The sequence below is a fragment of the Sus scrofa genome, chromosome 9, assembly GCF_000003025.6.
Source record: "Sus scrofa isolate TJ Tabasco breed Duroc chromosome 9, Sscrofa11.1, whole genome shotgun sequence".
Taxonomy (NCBI): domain Eukaryota; kingdom Metazoa; phylum Chordata; class Mammalia; order Artiodactyla; family Suidae; genus Sus; species Sus scrofa.
This window is the reverse complement of record NC_010451.4, coordinates 85,569,623-85,587,106: the sequence shown is the minus strand read 5'-3', so window position 1 is coordinate 85,587,106 and position 17,484 is coordinate 85,569,623. Positions and strand designations below refer to the sequence as shown.

The window sequence follows — 17,484 nt, the reverse complement described above, 5'->3', positions numbered from 1 at the left end:
ATGAATCCCACTTGGTCATAGTGTATGATCTTTTTGATATGTTGTTCAATCTGGTTGGCTAAAATTTTGTTGAGAATTTATGCGTCTATATTCATCAAAGATATTGGCCTATAGTTTTCAGTTTTGATGGTATCTCTGTCTGGTTTTGGAATGAGGGTGATGGTGGCCTCATAGAATGTCTTTGGTAGTGTTCCTTCTTCTTCAACCTTTTGGAAAAGTTTAAGGAGGATAGGTATATGTTCCTCTTTGTATGTTTGGTAGGATTCACCTGTGAAGCCATCCGGTCTTGGACTTTTATTTGTAGGGAGTGTTTTTATGATGTATTCAGTTTCAAATCTAGTGATTGTTCTGTTCAGTTGCTCTATTTCTTCTTGGTTCAGTTTTGGCAGGCTGTAAGACTCTAGAAAGTTGTCCCTTTCTTCCAGATTGTCAGATTTTTTGGCATATAATTGTTCATAGTATTCTCGCATGATCTTTTGTATTTCTGCAGTATCCGTTGTGATTTCTCCTTTTTCATTTCTTCTTTTATTTGGGTTTTTTCTCTCCTCTTCTCAGTGAGTCTAGCCAGAGCTTTGTCAATTTTGTTTACCTTTTCAAAGAACCACCTCTTGGTTTTATTGATTTCTTCAATTGTTTTTTGAATCTCTGTTTTAATGATTTCCTCTTTGATCTTTATGATTTCATTCCTTCTACTGACTTTAGCTTTTGTTTATTCTTCTTTTTCTAATTCATTTAGGTGGTGGGTTAAAATTTGAGATCTTTTTTGAGGAAGGCCTGTATTGTTATGAATTTCCCTCTGAGCACTGCTTTTGTGGCATCCCATAGATTTTGAGAGGTTGTGTCTTCATATATCATTTGTCTTGAGGTATTTTTTAATTTCTTTCTTGACTTCCTCATTGACCCATTGGTTTTATAGTAGCATGTTTTTAAGTCTCCATGTAGTAGGTTTTTTCTCATTTCTTTTCCTGTGGTTTATTTCTAGTTTCATGCCATTGTGGTTAGAGAAGATACTTGAAATAATTTCTATATTCTTAAATTTGTTGAGGTTAGCTTTGTGCCCCCATATGTGGTCAATTCTTGAGAATGTTCCATGTGCACTTGAGAAGAATGTGTATTCTGATTTTTTTTGGATGTAGTGTCCTGAAGATGTCAATTAAGTCTAACTTTTCTATTGTTTCCTTTAGGATCTCTGTTGTTTTTTTGGTTTTCTGTCTAGAGGATCTGTCCAGTGATGTGAGTGGGGTGCTAATGTCTACTACTATGATTGTATTCCCATCAATTTCTCCCTTTATGTCTGTTAATATTTGTGGTATGTATCTGGGTGTTCCTATATTTGGGGCATATATGTTAACAGTTGTAATATCCTCTTCTTGAATGGATCCTTTAACCATTAAATAGTGTCCTTCTTTGTCTTTCTTTTTTTTCATTTTAAAGTCTATTTTGTCTGATATGAGCATTGCTACTCCTGCTTTCTTGTCTTGTCCATTGGCATGAAATATCTTTTCCCATCCCCTCACTTTCAGTATATGTGTGTTCTTTGTCCTAAGGTGAGTTTCTTGTAGGCAGCAGATTGAATGTTTTTTTTTTTGTTGTTGTTGTTGTTGTTGTTGTTGTTGCTATTTCTTGGGCCACTCCCGTGGCATATGGAGGTTCCCAGGCTAGGGGTCCATTCAGAGCTGTAGCCACCGGCCTACACCAGAGCCACAGCAACGCGGGATCCGAGCCGCGTCTGCAACCTACACCACAGCTCACGGCAACGCCGGATCGTTAACCCACTGAGCAAGGGCAGGAACCGAACCCGCAACCTCATGGTTCCTAGTCGGATTCGTTAACCACTGCGCCACGACGGGAACTCCAGATTGAAGGTTTTTGCTTTTTTATCGAATCTGTCACTCTGTGTCTTTTGATTGGAGCATTCAGTCCATTGACATTTAAGGTAATAATTGATAGATGTTTATTAACTGCCATTTTAAACCTCATCATTTTCCAGTTGATTCTATGGTTCTCCATTCTTTCTTTTTTTGGTTGGATCGTCTCCAATTATTTTCTGCTTGAGTACTTTTCATTTTCTGTGAATATAAGGTTTGGTTTTGATTTGTGCTTGCCCTGTTTTTTAAGTTTGTTAACCCCTTCTTATTATTGTGTGTTTTAGCCTATAGTCCTGTAGGTTCAAACACTTCATTACCATAGTAAAATTTAAAAAAAGAAAAAAGAATCTATTCATTTCCTTACTTCCCTTGCCCACGTTTTATGATTTTGATGTCTTGTTTTTAAATTGTATTTTATTTTAAACATCTTCATGATTAGATCTGTATGTTGGCTTATTTAAGTGACTGCTTTCTGATCGTGGTTTCCTCCATCCTAGATCTTCCTTTTTTTTTTTTTTTTTTTTTTTAATTTGGAGAAGCCCTTTCAGTATTACTTTTAGAATGGGTTTTGTATTGCTATATTCTTTTAGCTTTTGTTTGTTGCAGAAATTATTTATTTCCCCTTCTATTTTAAATGATATTCTTGCTGGATAGAGTATTGTAGGTTGCATATTTTTTCCTTTCTGTGCTTTGAATATCTCTTGCTATTCCCTCCTGGCCGGTAGAGCTTCTAGAGAAATCAGCTGATAGCCTTATTGGGAGTTCCCTTGTAAGTGACACTTTGCTTTTCTCTTGCTGCCTTTAGGATCCTCTCTTTATCATTAACTTTTGCCATTTTTATTATAATATGTCTTGCTGTGGGTCTTTTTGGGTTCAACTTGTTTGAGGCCCTCTGTGCTTCCTGTATCTGGAAATCAGTATCCTTTAGATTTGGAAAGTTTCCAGTGATAATTTCTTCAAATATATTTTCAATCCCCTTTGCTCTTTCTTCTCCTTTTGGAATTCCTATTATGCATAGATTGGCCTGCTTTATATTATCCTGTAGGTCTCTTATATTATATTGCTTTCATGTTTTTTCATTTGGTTTTCTGTCTGCTGTCCTGTTTGGGTGATTTCCATTATTCTACCTTCCATGTCACTTATTCATTCATTTGCATTATTCATTCTGGTTTTTACTGCCTTTAGCTCCATTTGTATCTCTGCAAATGAATTTTCTAGTTTTTCTTGGCTTCTCCTTATATTTTCAAATTCCTTTCTGAGGGAGTCTGCATTACTGTTCGTATTCTCTCTTAATTCCTTCAGTATTTTCACTCTCTCCCTTTTGAACTCCAATTCTGTCAGATTGCAGAGATCTGTTTCATTGTGGACTGCTTTAGGTAGTTGTCCTGTTGCTTTAACTGGGAATGGTTTCTGAGCTTCTTCATCTTGCTAGTGTTTTTCTTTTTCGTGGTGGAGGCGCACTTTCCATGGCCAGGCAGGGCTTTCCCTGGTGCTCCTGGGCCGTGGAGCTCTTTCCAAGGGCGGACGGTGCTGGGTGGCTTTCTCTGTGGAAGTGCAGCACTTCCCAAGGGTGGGCCGGCCTCGGGGGCTGGCTCTGAGGCAAAGGAGTACTTCTCGAGGGCTGGCGGGACTGGAAGGTGTGTGCTGCAGTGTAGGCTGGGAAGGGCTTACCCTGGTGCTTCTCAGCCACCGAGTTCTTCCTAAGGGCTGTCAGTGCTGGGAGGCTTGCTCTGTAGGAGTGTAGCGCTTCCCCAGGGTGGGCGGGGCTAACCAGCTTGCTCCAAGGCAAAGGAGCACTTGCCAAGTGTGGGCGGAACTGGCAGGTGCTCAGAGGTATAGGTGTAATTCCTGTGGCTGGGCAGTGCTTGTCCTGGCACTCCTGGGCCACAGAACTCTTCCCGAGGGTGATGGGTGCTGGGTGGCTTGCTCCCTAGGAGTGGGGCGCTTCCTGTGTGTAGGCAGGCTGGGCTGGGGAAAGCTGCAGTGGTGGATGGTTTCCTGAGGTTGGTGAGGCCAGTCTGCTGGGATGGCAGGTGGCTTCTGGCCAGGCATGTGCGGGGTAGGGGAGGGGAGATGCTCTGGGAAGCTCTGCTCTCTGCTTGCTGGTGGGCAAGCACGCATGCTGGGGCACAAGGAGTATTCTATGGTGGCTACCCCTTCTCCTCTTCCCTCCCCAACACTGGCACCTTGTCTCTCCTGTGGGTCCAGACCTTCTCCTGGGTTCCCTCTGTTGTGGCTTTTCACTCCCCAGGCCTTAGCCTATTGCTCCCTTTACCCACAGCGCACTACTTCCTAATCCCTCAGGCTGTCTTCACACCACCAACCCCAGCCTACTCCCAGGTACTAAACTCCAGGGCCTAGGTCTTAGTGCCCAAACCCCACCCGAGTGTCTCGGTTTTTGGTGTCTGTGCCAGTGGTTCAGATGATCTGTGCGGCTCTCACTCTGCTTTTTATATCTCAGACTTGCTGCTGTACTTTTCTCGGAGTCTGGAAAAAAGTCTCTATTGATCTTTCTGTTGGTTAGGTGACTTTCCAGGGTGTGGGTTCCCTTTCTCCTTCACAGTTCCCTCTAGGGAGTGCCAATCCTGTCCTGATTGCCCTTCTCTCTCTCTCTCCTCTTTTCTCTTGTTTTACCCAGTTATGTCAAGAGATTCTTGCCGTTTTTGGAGGTTTAAGCTCTTCTGCCAGCATTCAGTTGTTGTTCTGTGTGAGTCGTTTTATGCGTAGATGTGTTTTTTTGTTGTGTTTGTGGGAGAGGGCGAACTTGTCCCCCTATTCTTCCACCATCTTGCCTCGTCTCCTGAATTTCTAATAGTTTCAAACCTGAAATATCAAAGGGACATGAGTAATCCAACACATTTTTTCTACTAAACTTATCATCCTCCAATTGCCACAATATGGAAATTAGAAAAAAACTGCAAAATTATCCCCAAGTGTAGTATAGTGAAAAAGATTTACACTATTTTATGGGCATTTACTAGCTATATTAGGTAATATGTATATTTTTTATATTGAGAAGCCCTTTATAAACCTCACATTGTAGAAAATCAGTGCAGTGAGTAAGGAGAAATTTTCAATCTGGCTAAACCAAAGTATCATTTCTGGAGTTGAGAAAATACAAGTGAGAAACTTGAGTTGAAAACATATGCATTTAAAAAATAGTAAAAGTTAAAGAGATACCAAGGGTTGATTCTTAAGTGCAGCCACAGTTGTGAACTAGTTGAACCTATTTTAGATTTTAAATGATTATACCTAGATAGAAAATTTATCATTGTTAGTAGAAAGTAATATTGATATGGACTTGTAGACCCTATAAAAAAGTCTCCAGTCTGGCACAGACCTCTGTATAGAATACAAATAATTGGGAATTACAAGAGGTCAGCAAATAATATAGAAACCAACATGATAAAAGATTCATTTATCATTATGTTACATTTTCTTGAATCTAGTCCTTATGTTTTGCTCAGTTGATCTTTAATGAATAGAGAGATGAATTTATCCAGCTTTGAGATATAATCGACATAAAACATTGTGTAAGCTTAAGTTGTGCAATTTAAGGATACGCATATATATTGTGAAATGATTATCACAATAAAGTTAAGTAACACATCCATCACTTCACATAATTAGAATTTTAGAGAGATGAAATTTTTATTTTTTTTATATTTATTTTTTGTCTTTTTTGCCTTTTCTAGGGCCACTCCCACAGAATATGGATGTTCCCAGGCTAGGGGTCTAATCGGAGCTATAGCTGCCAGCCTATGCCACAGCTACAGCAGTGCAGGATCCAAGCTGCGTCTGTGACCTACACCACAGCTCAGGGCAACGCTGGATCCTTAACCCACTGAGTGAGGCCAGGGATCGAACCTGCAACCTCAGTGTTCCTAGTCGGATTCGCTAACCACTGAGCCATGACAGGAACTCCGAGATATGAATTTTAAAGTCTCCTTCTGTTTATGTGTGTGTGTGTGTATTTTTTAAAATTGTATCTTGTTTTTGAGGTGATTGATATTTTTGAATTTTGATACACTTTCAAACTGAAAATATGCAAGAATAATGTGTATAACTTTGATCTCTCTTTTACTTAGCTCATCAATTCACCAGTCATTTACATTTTACCTCGTTTGCTTTATCATTTCTGTATGTGTATGCCTTGCAAGCCCTCTTGCATGCTCGGGTGCACTCACTTTCTTACCTGATTTATAGAGTTGTGAACAAGTCAGTGGATGTTTTACACTGCTAAGTTTATGGAAATTTGTGGCACAACATAGTAGTCTAATAAAAACAATAAAATTTTAAATAACCCACAAATCAGTTGAGAAATCACAATGGAAAATGAAGTGAGAAAAACTGAATGAAATCTTTTAAATTGAAAATGAAATAATGTAAACTGAATGAAAATAGCACAGTTGATATGTAGATAGAAATATTATTAGAGGAAAATTTAGAGCCTTAAGTGTTGACTCTTGAACAACACATGGATTGGAGTGGCAGCCCTCCCCACAGTGGGAAATTGGTGGATAACTTTACAGTTGGGCTTCTTTTCTGCAGATTTAACCAGTCATGGATCATGTAGTACTGTAGCATATATTTACTGAAAAAAATTCATGTGTATGTATAGCCTCAAAGTTGAAACCTCTGTTGGTGAAGTGTCGACTGTATTAGAATAGAGAAAAAGCAGGAAGTCCACAATTTAAGCACCTTTTTAAGAAATTAGAAAAGAACAGTGAACTAAATCTAAAGTAATAGTAGAAAGAAGATATTGAAGAAAATAAATATTCCTGAGTTATAAAACAGCCATAAAAGAGAATTGACAAGACTGTCTTTTTAAAATGTTAACGAAATGGATATAACCTTGGCAAAAGTGATCATGAAAAATAGTGAAAACTCAAGTAATTATTATTAGAAATGAAAGAAGAGCATCTCTGTAGTCTTAGAACTTATCCTTAGAATTAATAAGTAGTTTAGAAAAGTTACTATGAGGACTGTATAAAAATCTTAATATATTTTTGTATGTTAACCAGCAGAAATGAAACTAAAAAATATCATTTACAATAGATCAACTTTTTTAGAAATAAATCTAACAAAAACTGCAAAAGGACTCTATTGGAGGCTATAAAACAATGAGAAAACGGAGAGCTTGATGGAGTAATATGTTCATAATTGGAAGGCTTGCTGATTTAAAGATGTCATTTTTTTATCTTAAATGCAGGTGCTTTTGTGAAAATTTTTTTTTTTTTTTTTTTTTTTTTTTTGGCTTTTTGCTATTTCTTGGGCCGCTCCCGCGGCATATGGAGGTTCCCAGGCTAGGGGTCGAATCAGAGCTGTAGCCACCGGCCTACGCCAGAGCCACAGCAACGCGGGATCCGAGCCGCGTCTGCAACCTACACCACAGCTCACGGCAACGCCGGATCGTTAACCCACTGAGCAAGGGCAGGGACCGAACCCGCAACCTCATGGTTCCTAGTCGGATTCGTTAACCACTGCGCCACGACGGGAACTCCTGTGAAAATTTTTAATAAAATTTACGTGGTAATGTAAAGATTACCAAACAAAAACTTTCTATTTGAGAATAGCTCACATATGGCATAAAATTAATGCCAAATAACATTTTGAGTTAATTCACTTTATTTATAAAGTTAGCCTTTTGGCAACACAGGTGTTAGAGGCACTGACCCTCCACAAAATTGAAAAAAGACATATAATTTATAGTCAGCCTTCCCTATCTGTGAGTTCAACCAACTGGGGGTTGTGTAGTACTGTACTATTTCCTATTTTAAAAATCTATGTGTAAGTGAACCCCACACAGTTCAAACCCATACTGGTCAAGGGCCAACTTACTTCATTATTGGAGGAGGATGATAATGTCAGTTTTAATTTATTGATTTACGTTTGACAGAACTTGGAATTCTATAAAGGATACATGGTGACACAAGGAAGGAAAGTCTAAATATAATGTTTAAAAATATTTTTATGTATTTTTAAATTAAGCAGAATTATTGTGATGCTGTCATTGTAATTGTGTATGTATTAAATTATTTGTATTTACATAAAAATTTTTCTTATAATGTTTTTGCTGTGCTTGTGAGAAACATTTGGAAATATAATTGGATTTTTGCTGGGACATTACGAAAACAAATTTTTACAAATACTTGAGAGAAAACAATACATGCATTGGGATTAAATTTGTTGGCAAAAGCTCCATCTATTATGATTGTTAACCTTCTGATCTAAAGCTCTCAGGATGCTTCAGTATTCAAGACAGCGTGGGATCCTCATGTACTGGCTTCACTGAGTATTCCTGTTCACAATTCACTGCTAAAGCATTCATTGTTTTTTTCAGTACTAACCTTGTTTCTTGTCACAATAATTTTGTGCTTATACTCTTTCTACCTCAATACATTACAGTTTTTTTTTTTTCCTCTTAATTACTCTCAAAGGTCCATGCCTCTGCTCCTAAGCAAAACTTACCTTTCAAGAGTGAGGTCTTCAATCATTTTTAATACACAGATTTCTCTAATCTTGGCATCCAATTTTCTAGTCACAATGATGTTCCATAGCACTTACTGTCTGAACCATTCATTTGTTCTTAGTTATATTTAACCCAATTAAAAATTTTTTTTTGAGTATAATTGATTTATAATGATGTGTTTGTTTCAGGTATACAGCAATAGTTTAATTTTATTGGAATCATGTAACTTAAAATTATAGACATTTTCAAGTTGTTAGGAACCTTAGTGATGAGTGAACAAAGTCCTAAAAAAGATGAAATGATTTTAAGATAATATAAAAATTATAGCAGATTTGTGTCCAGATTCAAAGTGTCATCTCAGAACACTTGAATTACTATGCTTATATTAGTTTTCTTGAATTGGTAGGATATATAAGAGTGAAGAATGTGTCACATTGTTTTACAGAAATTATTATAAGGTATACAGCATAATAGCAAAGGCACAAGCTTGGAAAGACCTAGATTTAAGTACCTTGTGAGTAAAAACAGGAATTACAAAACTTGTCTAATACTACATACTTATTTTGAGGCATTAAATGGGGTAATGACTATGAAGCATTAGGACTTCGATATGAAAATGCTTGATGTTCAATTCATGTCCAATGTCTTTTTCTTTCCATTTTAGTACCAGAGAATAGCTGTGTTTTTGTAAGCCTAATTTTTTTTGGATTTGAATTCTTCTTCTACTCACAACCCTGTGACCTTAGCCAAGTTACTTTATTTCTCTGAAATCAAGTTTCCTGACCCTCTTACATAGATTCACAATAATACTGTTTGCGGGGTCATCATGAGAATTGGCATTGATATAAAATATGTCTCTTGGAACGTAAAATATTCTTGATAAGTGGGAGGTAGGTAGGAATAGGAATACCATTAATTTGTGAAATTATTTTAATGGATTGGTCCTCCTCAGCTTTGTTTGGCAGAATCATTAATTGTTGCCAGAACAGTATTTAAAGAGACCCTGTTATATGGAGTTGCCAGTGTAAGGAACAGTTGGATCAAAAATTAAATAATCTTTTGCTTTGGGACTCCTATTTAAAATTAGGTTTTAAAAAAAAAATCCATGACATAATACCATCAAATGTTGTCTTAATTGCCAGCATTTCTTAGTATTTCAGATCTGTTCTCTGTAAAGGAGGACTGCACATGTTCTGGGAGAGTGCATCCAGGGTTTACAAAAGTGAATATCATTGTGTCACATAGCTTGAGATTTTAAATTTTATCTTCTCAAGACTTCCAAATTAGAAGAAAATCTCTTTTTGGCTATTTTCACTTTTTGTGGTAATAGTTAGGGAGCAGTTTAACTGTACTGAATTGACTGGACCTAAAGGAATGCCAAGGAAAATGCAGTACATGGTAGCTAGGGCACCACGGGGCACAGTGAGCTGTACACAAGAGACCTCTTATGGCCTAACAAGCAGATCTGCCTGGGAGATGGGCTTCTGTCAGATTCCTGGAGGTGCCTTATAAATATGGAAAGATTGAATTCTTGAGTCAAAGACCTGTCATCTCCAGTTATTCCCTATCAAATGTATCTGAAGATCCTAAGATCTCTTATTTCTATTGCTCACATAATGTTCTGGTTACCCACCTATAAAACACGGGGCTTTCCAGACTCGGATGGTCAGTGAGTCACGGACCTGTCAGTGTGTAGTCCAAGTCACTCCACTTGACCCAAAACAGAAACCTTCTTCTTCTTCTTCAATAGTTGCGAACAGCGTATAAGTAGAGATTTATGCCTACTCGGGCTTTGTTCTATATGATGTTTGAAACTTAAATTTTTTTTTTCTTTTTATCTCAGAAAGAATTTCACAGCAGATTTGTGTAGTTATGGACACAAAAGAAGATGAAGAACATGTAGGTCATCGTCTTGAAGAAATGCTAAAAAATGAATTAAATGTAAGTATTCAAAGATCCAGTTGGATAAATTGTATTAGATTGCCACAGATTTTGATAGTTTAAAGATAGCTTTCCTGAGAAGGTATAAAAATTCTTTAAATCTAGTTTTTTTATTTTGCCTTAATGAAGTCCTTTGTTTTGCTAATACTTTTGGCTTGAAATACAATCTCTTCCCCTTCTTCATTCCTCTTCTGAATTTCCTCCCCACATTCATCCTCTGAGTTCTATTTCTCCTTTAAAAAATTCAGCGTCAGTGTGACTTCTTGAGAAAGGCTCATCTGGTGCATATGGTCCCCTGTGTGAGGTAGACACTTAAGAGCCACAGTGCCCAGCACGTGGTTGATGCTTATTAAAGTTTTTTGAATATATGAAGAAATAGATTAATAAGAGGATAAAAAAGAGAAAGACAGGATAAATGTGACACTGAAGAGGAGAGTGTATGTTTCTTGCCCCTCCCCCCCTTTATGAACTGATCGATGTCCAAGCTAACTTCATATTTACTACTAGGGCTCACTCAGGAAATGGAAGAAGTTGTAGTAAGAGGAGGTATATAGAAATTATTTACTACTTAACCCCTAAGAACATTCATTATTTGTGTGATAGTTCAGTGTTTTGAAATGTTTTGCTTGCCAAACTGATTTTATTATGTTTTCATCAAAATGTGCAACTGCCTGGGTTTGTGATCAACCTGTGATGACTTTTTGACAACATACATGATATACTTCTAGTTAGAAGCAGAAGGGAAAAGTTTATTTTAGTATGCTAGTTTTATCACAATCACACAGTTAGTAAAGAGCAGGCTCTGATGTCAGATGCCGGTGCTCAGATGTCTGCTTTATCGCCTCATTTCCTTATCTTAAATTGAAAATGTTTATAACCTCTGCATTGAAAAGTTGTTTGGAAAGTTGAAATTAACAAATGTATTGAATATGCATGGAAAAGCATCTGCCGTACCATAAGTTTTCAGTGAATGGGGACTGTAATAAACTTGATGAGTTGAGATGGAGGTGTAACAGCTAAGTAGTAGATACTGCTAGTTCCCACACTTCAGTCCTGTGTTAGATACATGAGCTATTAAATATATAGATTCCTAGAGTGTAAGCATTTAGTGAATCTTCTCTGAGATAAGTTCTGGAACCTCCTTTTTTTTTTTTTTTTTTTTTTTTTTTTTGTCTTTTTGCCATTTCAAGGGCTGCTCCCGTGGCATATGGAGACTCCCAGGCTAGCGGTCCAATTGGAGCTGTAGCTGCTAACCTACGCCAGAGCCACAGCAACGTGGGATCCAAGCCGTGTCTGCAATCTACACCACAGCTCACAGCAACGCCGGATCCTTAACCCACTGAGCAAGGGCAGGGATCGAACCCGCAACCTCATGGTTCCTAGTCAGTTTCGGTAACCACTGCGCCGCGACGGGAACTCCTGGAACCTCATTTTTTTTAACGTTTTCCCAGAGGTGGTTTTCATGGGCATCAGTGCTAAATTCTACCTGTAGCATTTGGGGAAGCAATCCAAAGCTGATCAGAAATCAGCTGTCTCTTGGGTGTAAAGGTTATACTATAGTCTACCTTTCCATGTTGCTTTTATTCTAGACTTCCTGGGTATTACTCCTCGATTGTCAGAAATTTTAGCACCTCGCTCCTTGCTTTCTTTCTCAAATCCACCTGTTAAGTAACTGTTCCTAAGTTCTATGCTCTAATTTCACTGCTGTAGGATATTTTAGTGTAGATAGTTTCCTATTGCCTGATCGGCATTTTGCCTGAACAGTAGTCTTCTGCTCTTGGAAAATTTCATTCATGCTTTATCCATTCAGTGTAGAAGGTACTAAGACTGGACTCTGAAAGAATGTTACTGGAACTTTGGCCATCAACCATAGGTTTGTTTATTTATTTATTTATTTATTTTTGCTCTTTTACGGCTGCACACGTGACATATGGAGGTTTCCAAGCTAGGTGTCAAGTCAGAGCTACAGCAACGTGAGATCCCAGCTGTGTCTGCGACCTCTATACCACAGCTCACAGCAACCCTGGATCCTTAACCCCTGAGCTTGGCCAGGAATTAAACCTGCAACCTCATTGTTACTAGTCGGATTCGTTTCCGCTGCGCCATAATGGGAACGCTGACCTTAAGTTTGGAGAGTTGGTTCTGTACTATTGCTGAGCACTGAACTGTTGGATCCTGTGCAACTAAATCCTTGATCTTCCTAATATTAGATCCTACAAAGAGACTTTTTTGTTAAATTTATTTTTATTGCTACTTTTCCTGTATATGTTTAGTGATTCTTGATCTAAAACAAATAGACTACCAGATATTTCTTCAGCAAAGATAGGTTTATTCAGAATTCGCAGAGAATTGAAATTTGGGGTCTCCAACCATGGTTTGCCACTGGCAGGTCCCCCCACAGCAAGGGAAGAGCTCTTTTATAGAAGGGAAAAGGAAATGGGAGGGCTAGAGTCAATAGATAGCCCATGGCTTTCCATTGGCTGAGGAGAGGTGTTTCTACTTCCCACTGGGCTCTGCTATAGTCACAGGGTGTGAGACCTCCCCCTGCTGGTCTCCTTACTGTGTTTTAGGAACAGTTTCTGTTTGTTCATGTTTTACATAATGAAACTATGTGGAATTTAGGGGTGCACATAATGCTCTATAACTGGTATTGTATGGCTTTTTTTCCACTTCCCTAGCTTCTCAGATCCTATTCTTCTTATTTCTAGTGACCATTGTTTTTAGTCCATTTCATCTTCCTACCCATTGGTCTCAGTTTGGATATTGCCATCATCTTAACGTTACTGAAAAATCTGAGGCTATTTCTTAACTTCTGACCACAGTATTTTATCTTTCACTAAATTACTCAGACTGCACATATTTAAATTTTATAGAAAACTCTTTTTCCTGTCTTCTCTTTCTTTTAGCTTTTTGTTTCACACTATTCTTTCCTTAGATTTCATGATCCATCACTTCAGTGGATCCTGGAACTTGTACCCATGTCTTCAATTCCCTTGTCCTTCTGTTGAACCCATAGGTAAAACCTTATTCATGTTATCAGTTCACCTTTTCACTTCTCTGAGCCTCTTTTTAGTCTTAATACTTCTGGAGAAAATTATGCAACAGTATGGGTTATTGGCATTAAAAAATATTGGTCTTCATTCCCAGTGGGCACTGAATATTTTAAAATAAGCATATGTTTGTTTGCCATAGTCAGCTTCCCATTCTCCTCAGTGGATATTTTAAACCTTTTCCACACTCCTTAAATGTCTAACTGGGGTTTCTTAATCTTGGCACTACTGGCGTTGTGGACTAAATGTTGTGAGGGACTGTCTTGTGCCTAGTACACCATTTAGCATCCCTGTCTTCTACCCACTAGGTGACAATTTTATAACCCCTAGTTGTAGCAAACAAAATGTCTCCAGACATTGCTAAACGTTTCCTGGGTTGGGGGGGGGGGGCAAAGTCATGCTCCAGTTGAGAACCACTCATCTAAACTTACCAGTTTTACCTCTGCTCTTAGATATGGTCTTGTCTTTGACTTCAGAGTTTATACTCCCACATGGGAGTATCCCTGTCTTCCCTGGCACTAACCTTTAGAAAGAATCCTGCATCTGTAGTCAGCTTATTATTTCCTCTACTGAGCTATTTCTCCTTACCTTCCTGCACTTTAGTCAACATTTCAACAGGGACATGTTCCTTCCATTAAAACAGGAGCAAAAAAGCAGTCCTAAACTCAAGGTTACCTTATAGCCGAAGTTCTTTAGAATAACATCTTCTCATTTCTCAGTCCACTGCATTCTGACTTAAGCTCCAGCTTTCCACAGGAACGGCTCTCAGTGAGGTCCTCAGTGACCTCCTTGTGGGAAATTCACAAGACGTTTATCAGCCTTTACTTGATTCATTGCACTGCTTGGCTCTTGTCTCATACTTTTCTTTCTAGAAGGAATCTCATCCAGTGGATTCTGTAACATCTTGTTTTTCTGACCATCCTTTTTCATTTTTGGCCTTTTATTCTAAAAAGTTTCTTTTGCAGGATTCAAGACTTTTTTGAGGATTTTTAGATTTTTGTACATAGGTGGGTGGACTTCTTTAAAAAACATGCTGATGGCTTCATATATTTTATTTGCTAGGGACACAAAATACTCTCTAGCCCTGTGTTTAATTATTCACTATCATGCATTTCAGATCTGTAAATTCCGTCAGAAGTCCTTTAAATGTCAATGATACATCACATTCACAAATTCTTATTCCAGCCAGTCCTTTCCCATCTGCTAGGATTTCAGTCTATGAAAATATGTCATTTACCTAGTTCCCTAAACCTCACATAAGGTTTGACTCATTTTCTATTGCACTCCAAGAACAAATCAAGTTGCAAAACATTTGAACTCTACCTCTCATTATTATTCCAATGTATACTTTTCTCTTCATTACAACTGCCACTATCTAAGTACCTTGACTTTTGTCTGGATTTTTGCAACAGTCTGTTAACTGACCTCCAGCCTGCAATCTTATCCCTTTCACATCTGTACTTTATGTGGCTGTTAGAATGATTGTTCTAAATAGTTTATCTTACAATGTTATTTCCCATCAGATCTGTTTGTTAGCTTTCCATCACTTATAAATTAAGATAAAAATTGCTTGCCATGTGTTATAAGATCTCTTGCATTACTGATACTACTAGTAAAAATAAAAGAGAGCAGTAATAATTGCCAGTCTTTTTCAGCACTTAATTTGTGCAAGGTACCATAGCAAATGCTCTTAATCTTTTGAAATGTTATTATCATCATTTTCCAGATGAATGAACTTGAGGCACAGAGGGGAGGTTTAAACTGTTTTTGTTAGCATTGCTGTGAAAGAGAAAAACCGAGACATGGAGATGAACTTGCATTCATACGACTCCAAAATCTGTCCTTTTACCTGGTACCCAAAAAGCCCTACTTTCTCTAACTGCAGTCTTCAGGCCAAGAGTTTGCAGTTTATCAAATGTGATAGGACTTTCTTACTTCCCACCCCCTTCCCCCATGTCATTTTCCCCAGGGAGCTTTTCCTGCTTATTTTTTTCCCTGAAGCCTGGTTGATGTACCTCTCTCTTGTGTTACGCAGGATACCATACAGCCCCATGTGAGGTCTTTCCAAAGCATGGTGTGGTCTTGATAAAAGGGGAACATGTATTGAATGCTGAATTAAGAAATAAATGGATAAATAATCATGACCTGTTATTACTAAGTTGAACATTGTATTATGTATTGTGCTATGCTTGCTGCATAACAGGTTACTCCCAAATTAGTGACCTTAAGTAACAAATACTTACTCTCTCAATCTTTCTGTGGGTTAGGAATCTAGGCACAGTTTAGCCAGGTACCCTTGGGTCAAGGTCTTCTATTTGATTAGACTCAAGCTGTCCTATATAGGCTGAGGCTGCAGTCTCACCTGAAGACTTGATGGAGAAGTGGATTCTGCTCCCAAACGTCCGTGGTTGTTGCCATGTGGGTTTCTCCATAGGGCTGCCTTACCACAAGGCATGCAGGGTTGAAGGCACAGTATTCAATCTAAGAAGTGATATCCCATCACTTCTTTCATGTTCCATTCATTTGAAGCAAAGTGAGTGTGTCTAACCCACACTCAAGAGGAGGGAATTATACAAGGTTTTGAATACTGGGAAGCATGAGTATCGTTGATGGGTGTGTTTTAGAGTTTCCTTATCACAAACTGTTGCTATCTCAAAATTTATTACTGAGTTGAAAAAAAGAAAATGCCCTTTAACATGGCATCTGAGTTTCCTATGGTGTGTGAGGCAGTACTGTGTATAGACCTGAGTCTTCTCTGAATATTAGAAATTTGCTCTATTGCACCTGAAATTTGTTCATTGAGATCATCATCCATGCAAACTATAATTCCATCTGGACTATAGTATAATTATAGTCAAATAAGTGGAAGTGCCTGAAAAATACCAGAGTTGAACAGAACATTCTGAATAGTCTTGGAATCAACAATGGACAAGGAGAGGTAACTGGCGAAAACCAGCAGCCTGAGGATGTACTCTCACCAAGGAATGCATATAATCTCCTGAATTAAATGTAATTTTATTCAATATAAACCAGCCTATTAAATTTTCAGATTCCAGCCACAGAAAGAATTAATGACCAATTTGTTTAGAATTTTATGTCAATCAGTTCATAGTATAACCCTAGGTAACCTGTTGTATAGTCTGAAGAGACATACTGAATATAAGGTGAATTTTAGAAGAAATGAGCCTCCCTGAAGGTAGAACTTGTAAAGCTGAACTTTGTATGTCCTGTTAACTGAGTCAGACCATCTTGATTGACCTTCAAAGGAGATGGCGTTCATTGCTAAATCTGCCTGAAAACTATTAAACCATCCAAGGGTTTGACAGAATGTTTTCTCTCATACACAACACTAACAATTAGGGAGTGCCGTCTATGTTCCAGAAACAGTGTTATGTACCTTAATCCTTTAAAATAAACCTGTGACTTTCCCTCTTATTTTATAAATAGAAATAGGGAAACCTTATGGCTTGATAATTTGCCTAAGATTATATAACTCATTGAATGTAGGCGTTAATTTGATTCATTATGACTTCTGCTACTGAATATTTTTCTAAGTAAAAGGTGAGATAAAAGAATTTCGAGTTTGAAAGAAGGCTTGTCAGAAGTTGCTTTGGGAAAGGAATTACCTAGTTTTCTATCATTTTTCTCTCCTTTTATAAGGGCATGTTTATCTTGCAGCATTTTTCAGCCCATAACTTAGAGACAAATGCAAAATTCCACATATTCTAATTTTTTTTTAACCTCTTAGAGCTTTTGTTTCATTTTGAAAACACATGAAAAGGTTGAAGTCAACGCTATTGAAATCAAGGCACCTGTAGGGCAGATCCATGTGGGTGTGGAGCTGCTCAACAAACAATGGGAGAATTGTTTTACTGGTGTAAAAAGAATGTTTCCTGATGAAACTGAAGGAAGAAGTTGAGCATGCTTCTTATAATTATCTGTGCTAGATTTGGGACATACCTTAGTGGTGAACTGTATATCTTTAATAATGCACACCAAATAAATGGAAGAGGCTGCAAAAAAGTGAAATGAGTTAATTGGGTAGAGGAGATTTCTCCCACCCTCCATACATGTGCACATTTCACTCATACTTAAATTTCAGGAGTTCCTGGCTCAGCAGGTGAAGAACCCAACTACTCTCTGTTGGAATGCA

General features: G+C 38.0%; 1 protein-coding gene across 3 annotated transcripts in view; it reads left to right on the top strand.

The window, feature by feature from the left end:
* Window positions 1–17,484, top strand: part of ISPD (isoprenoid synthase domain containing) — a 291,746-nt gene that overhangs the window by 124,040 nt on the left and 150,222 nt on the right. For all 3 annotated transcript variants that reach the window (XM_021063407.1, XM_021063405.1, XM_021063404.1), the window contains exon 6: window positions 10,184–10,281. In XM_021063407.1, the coding sequence (XP_020919066.1) occupies window positions 10,184–10,281 (98 nt within the window). The remainder of the gene's footprint in view (window positions 1–10,183; window positions 10,282–17,484) is intronic.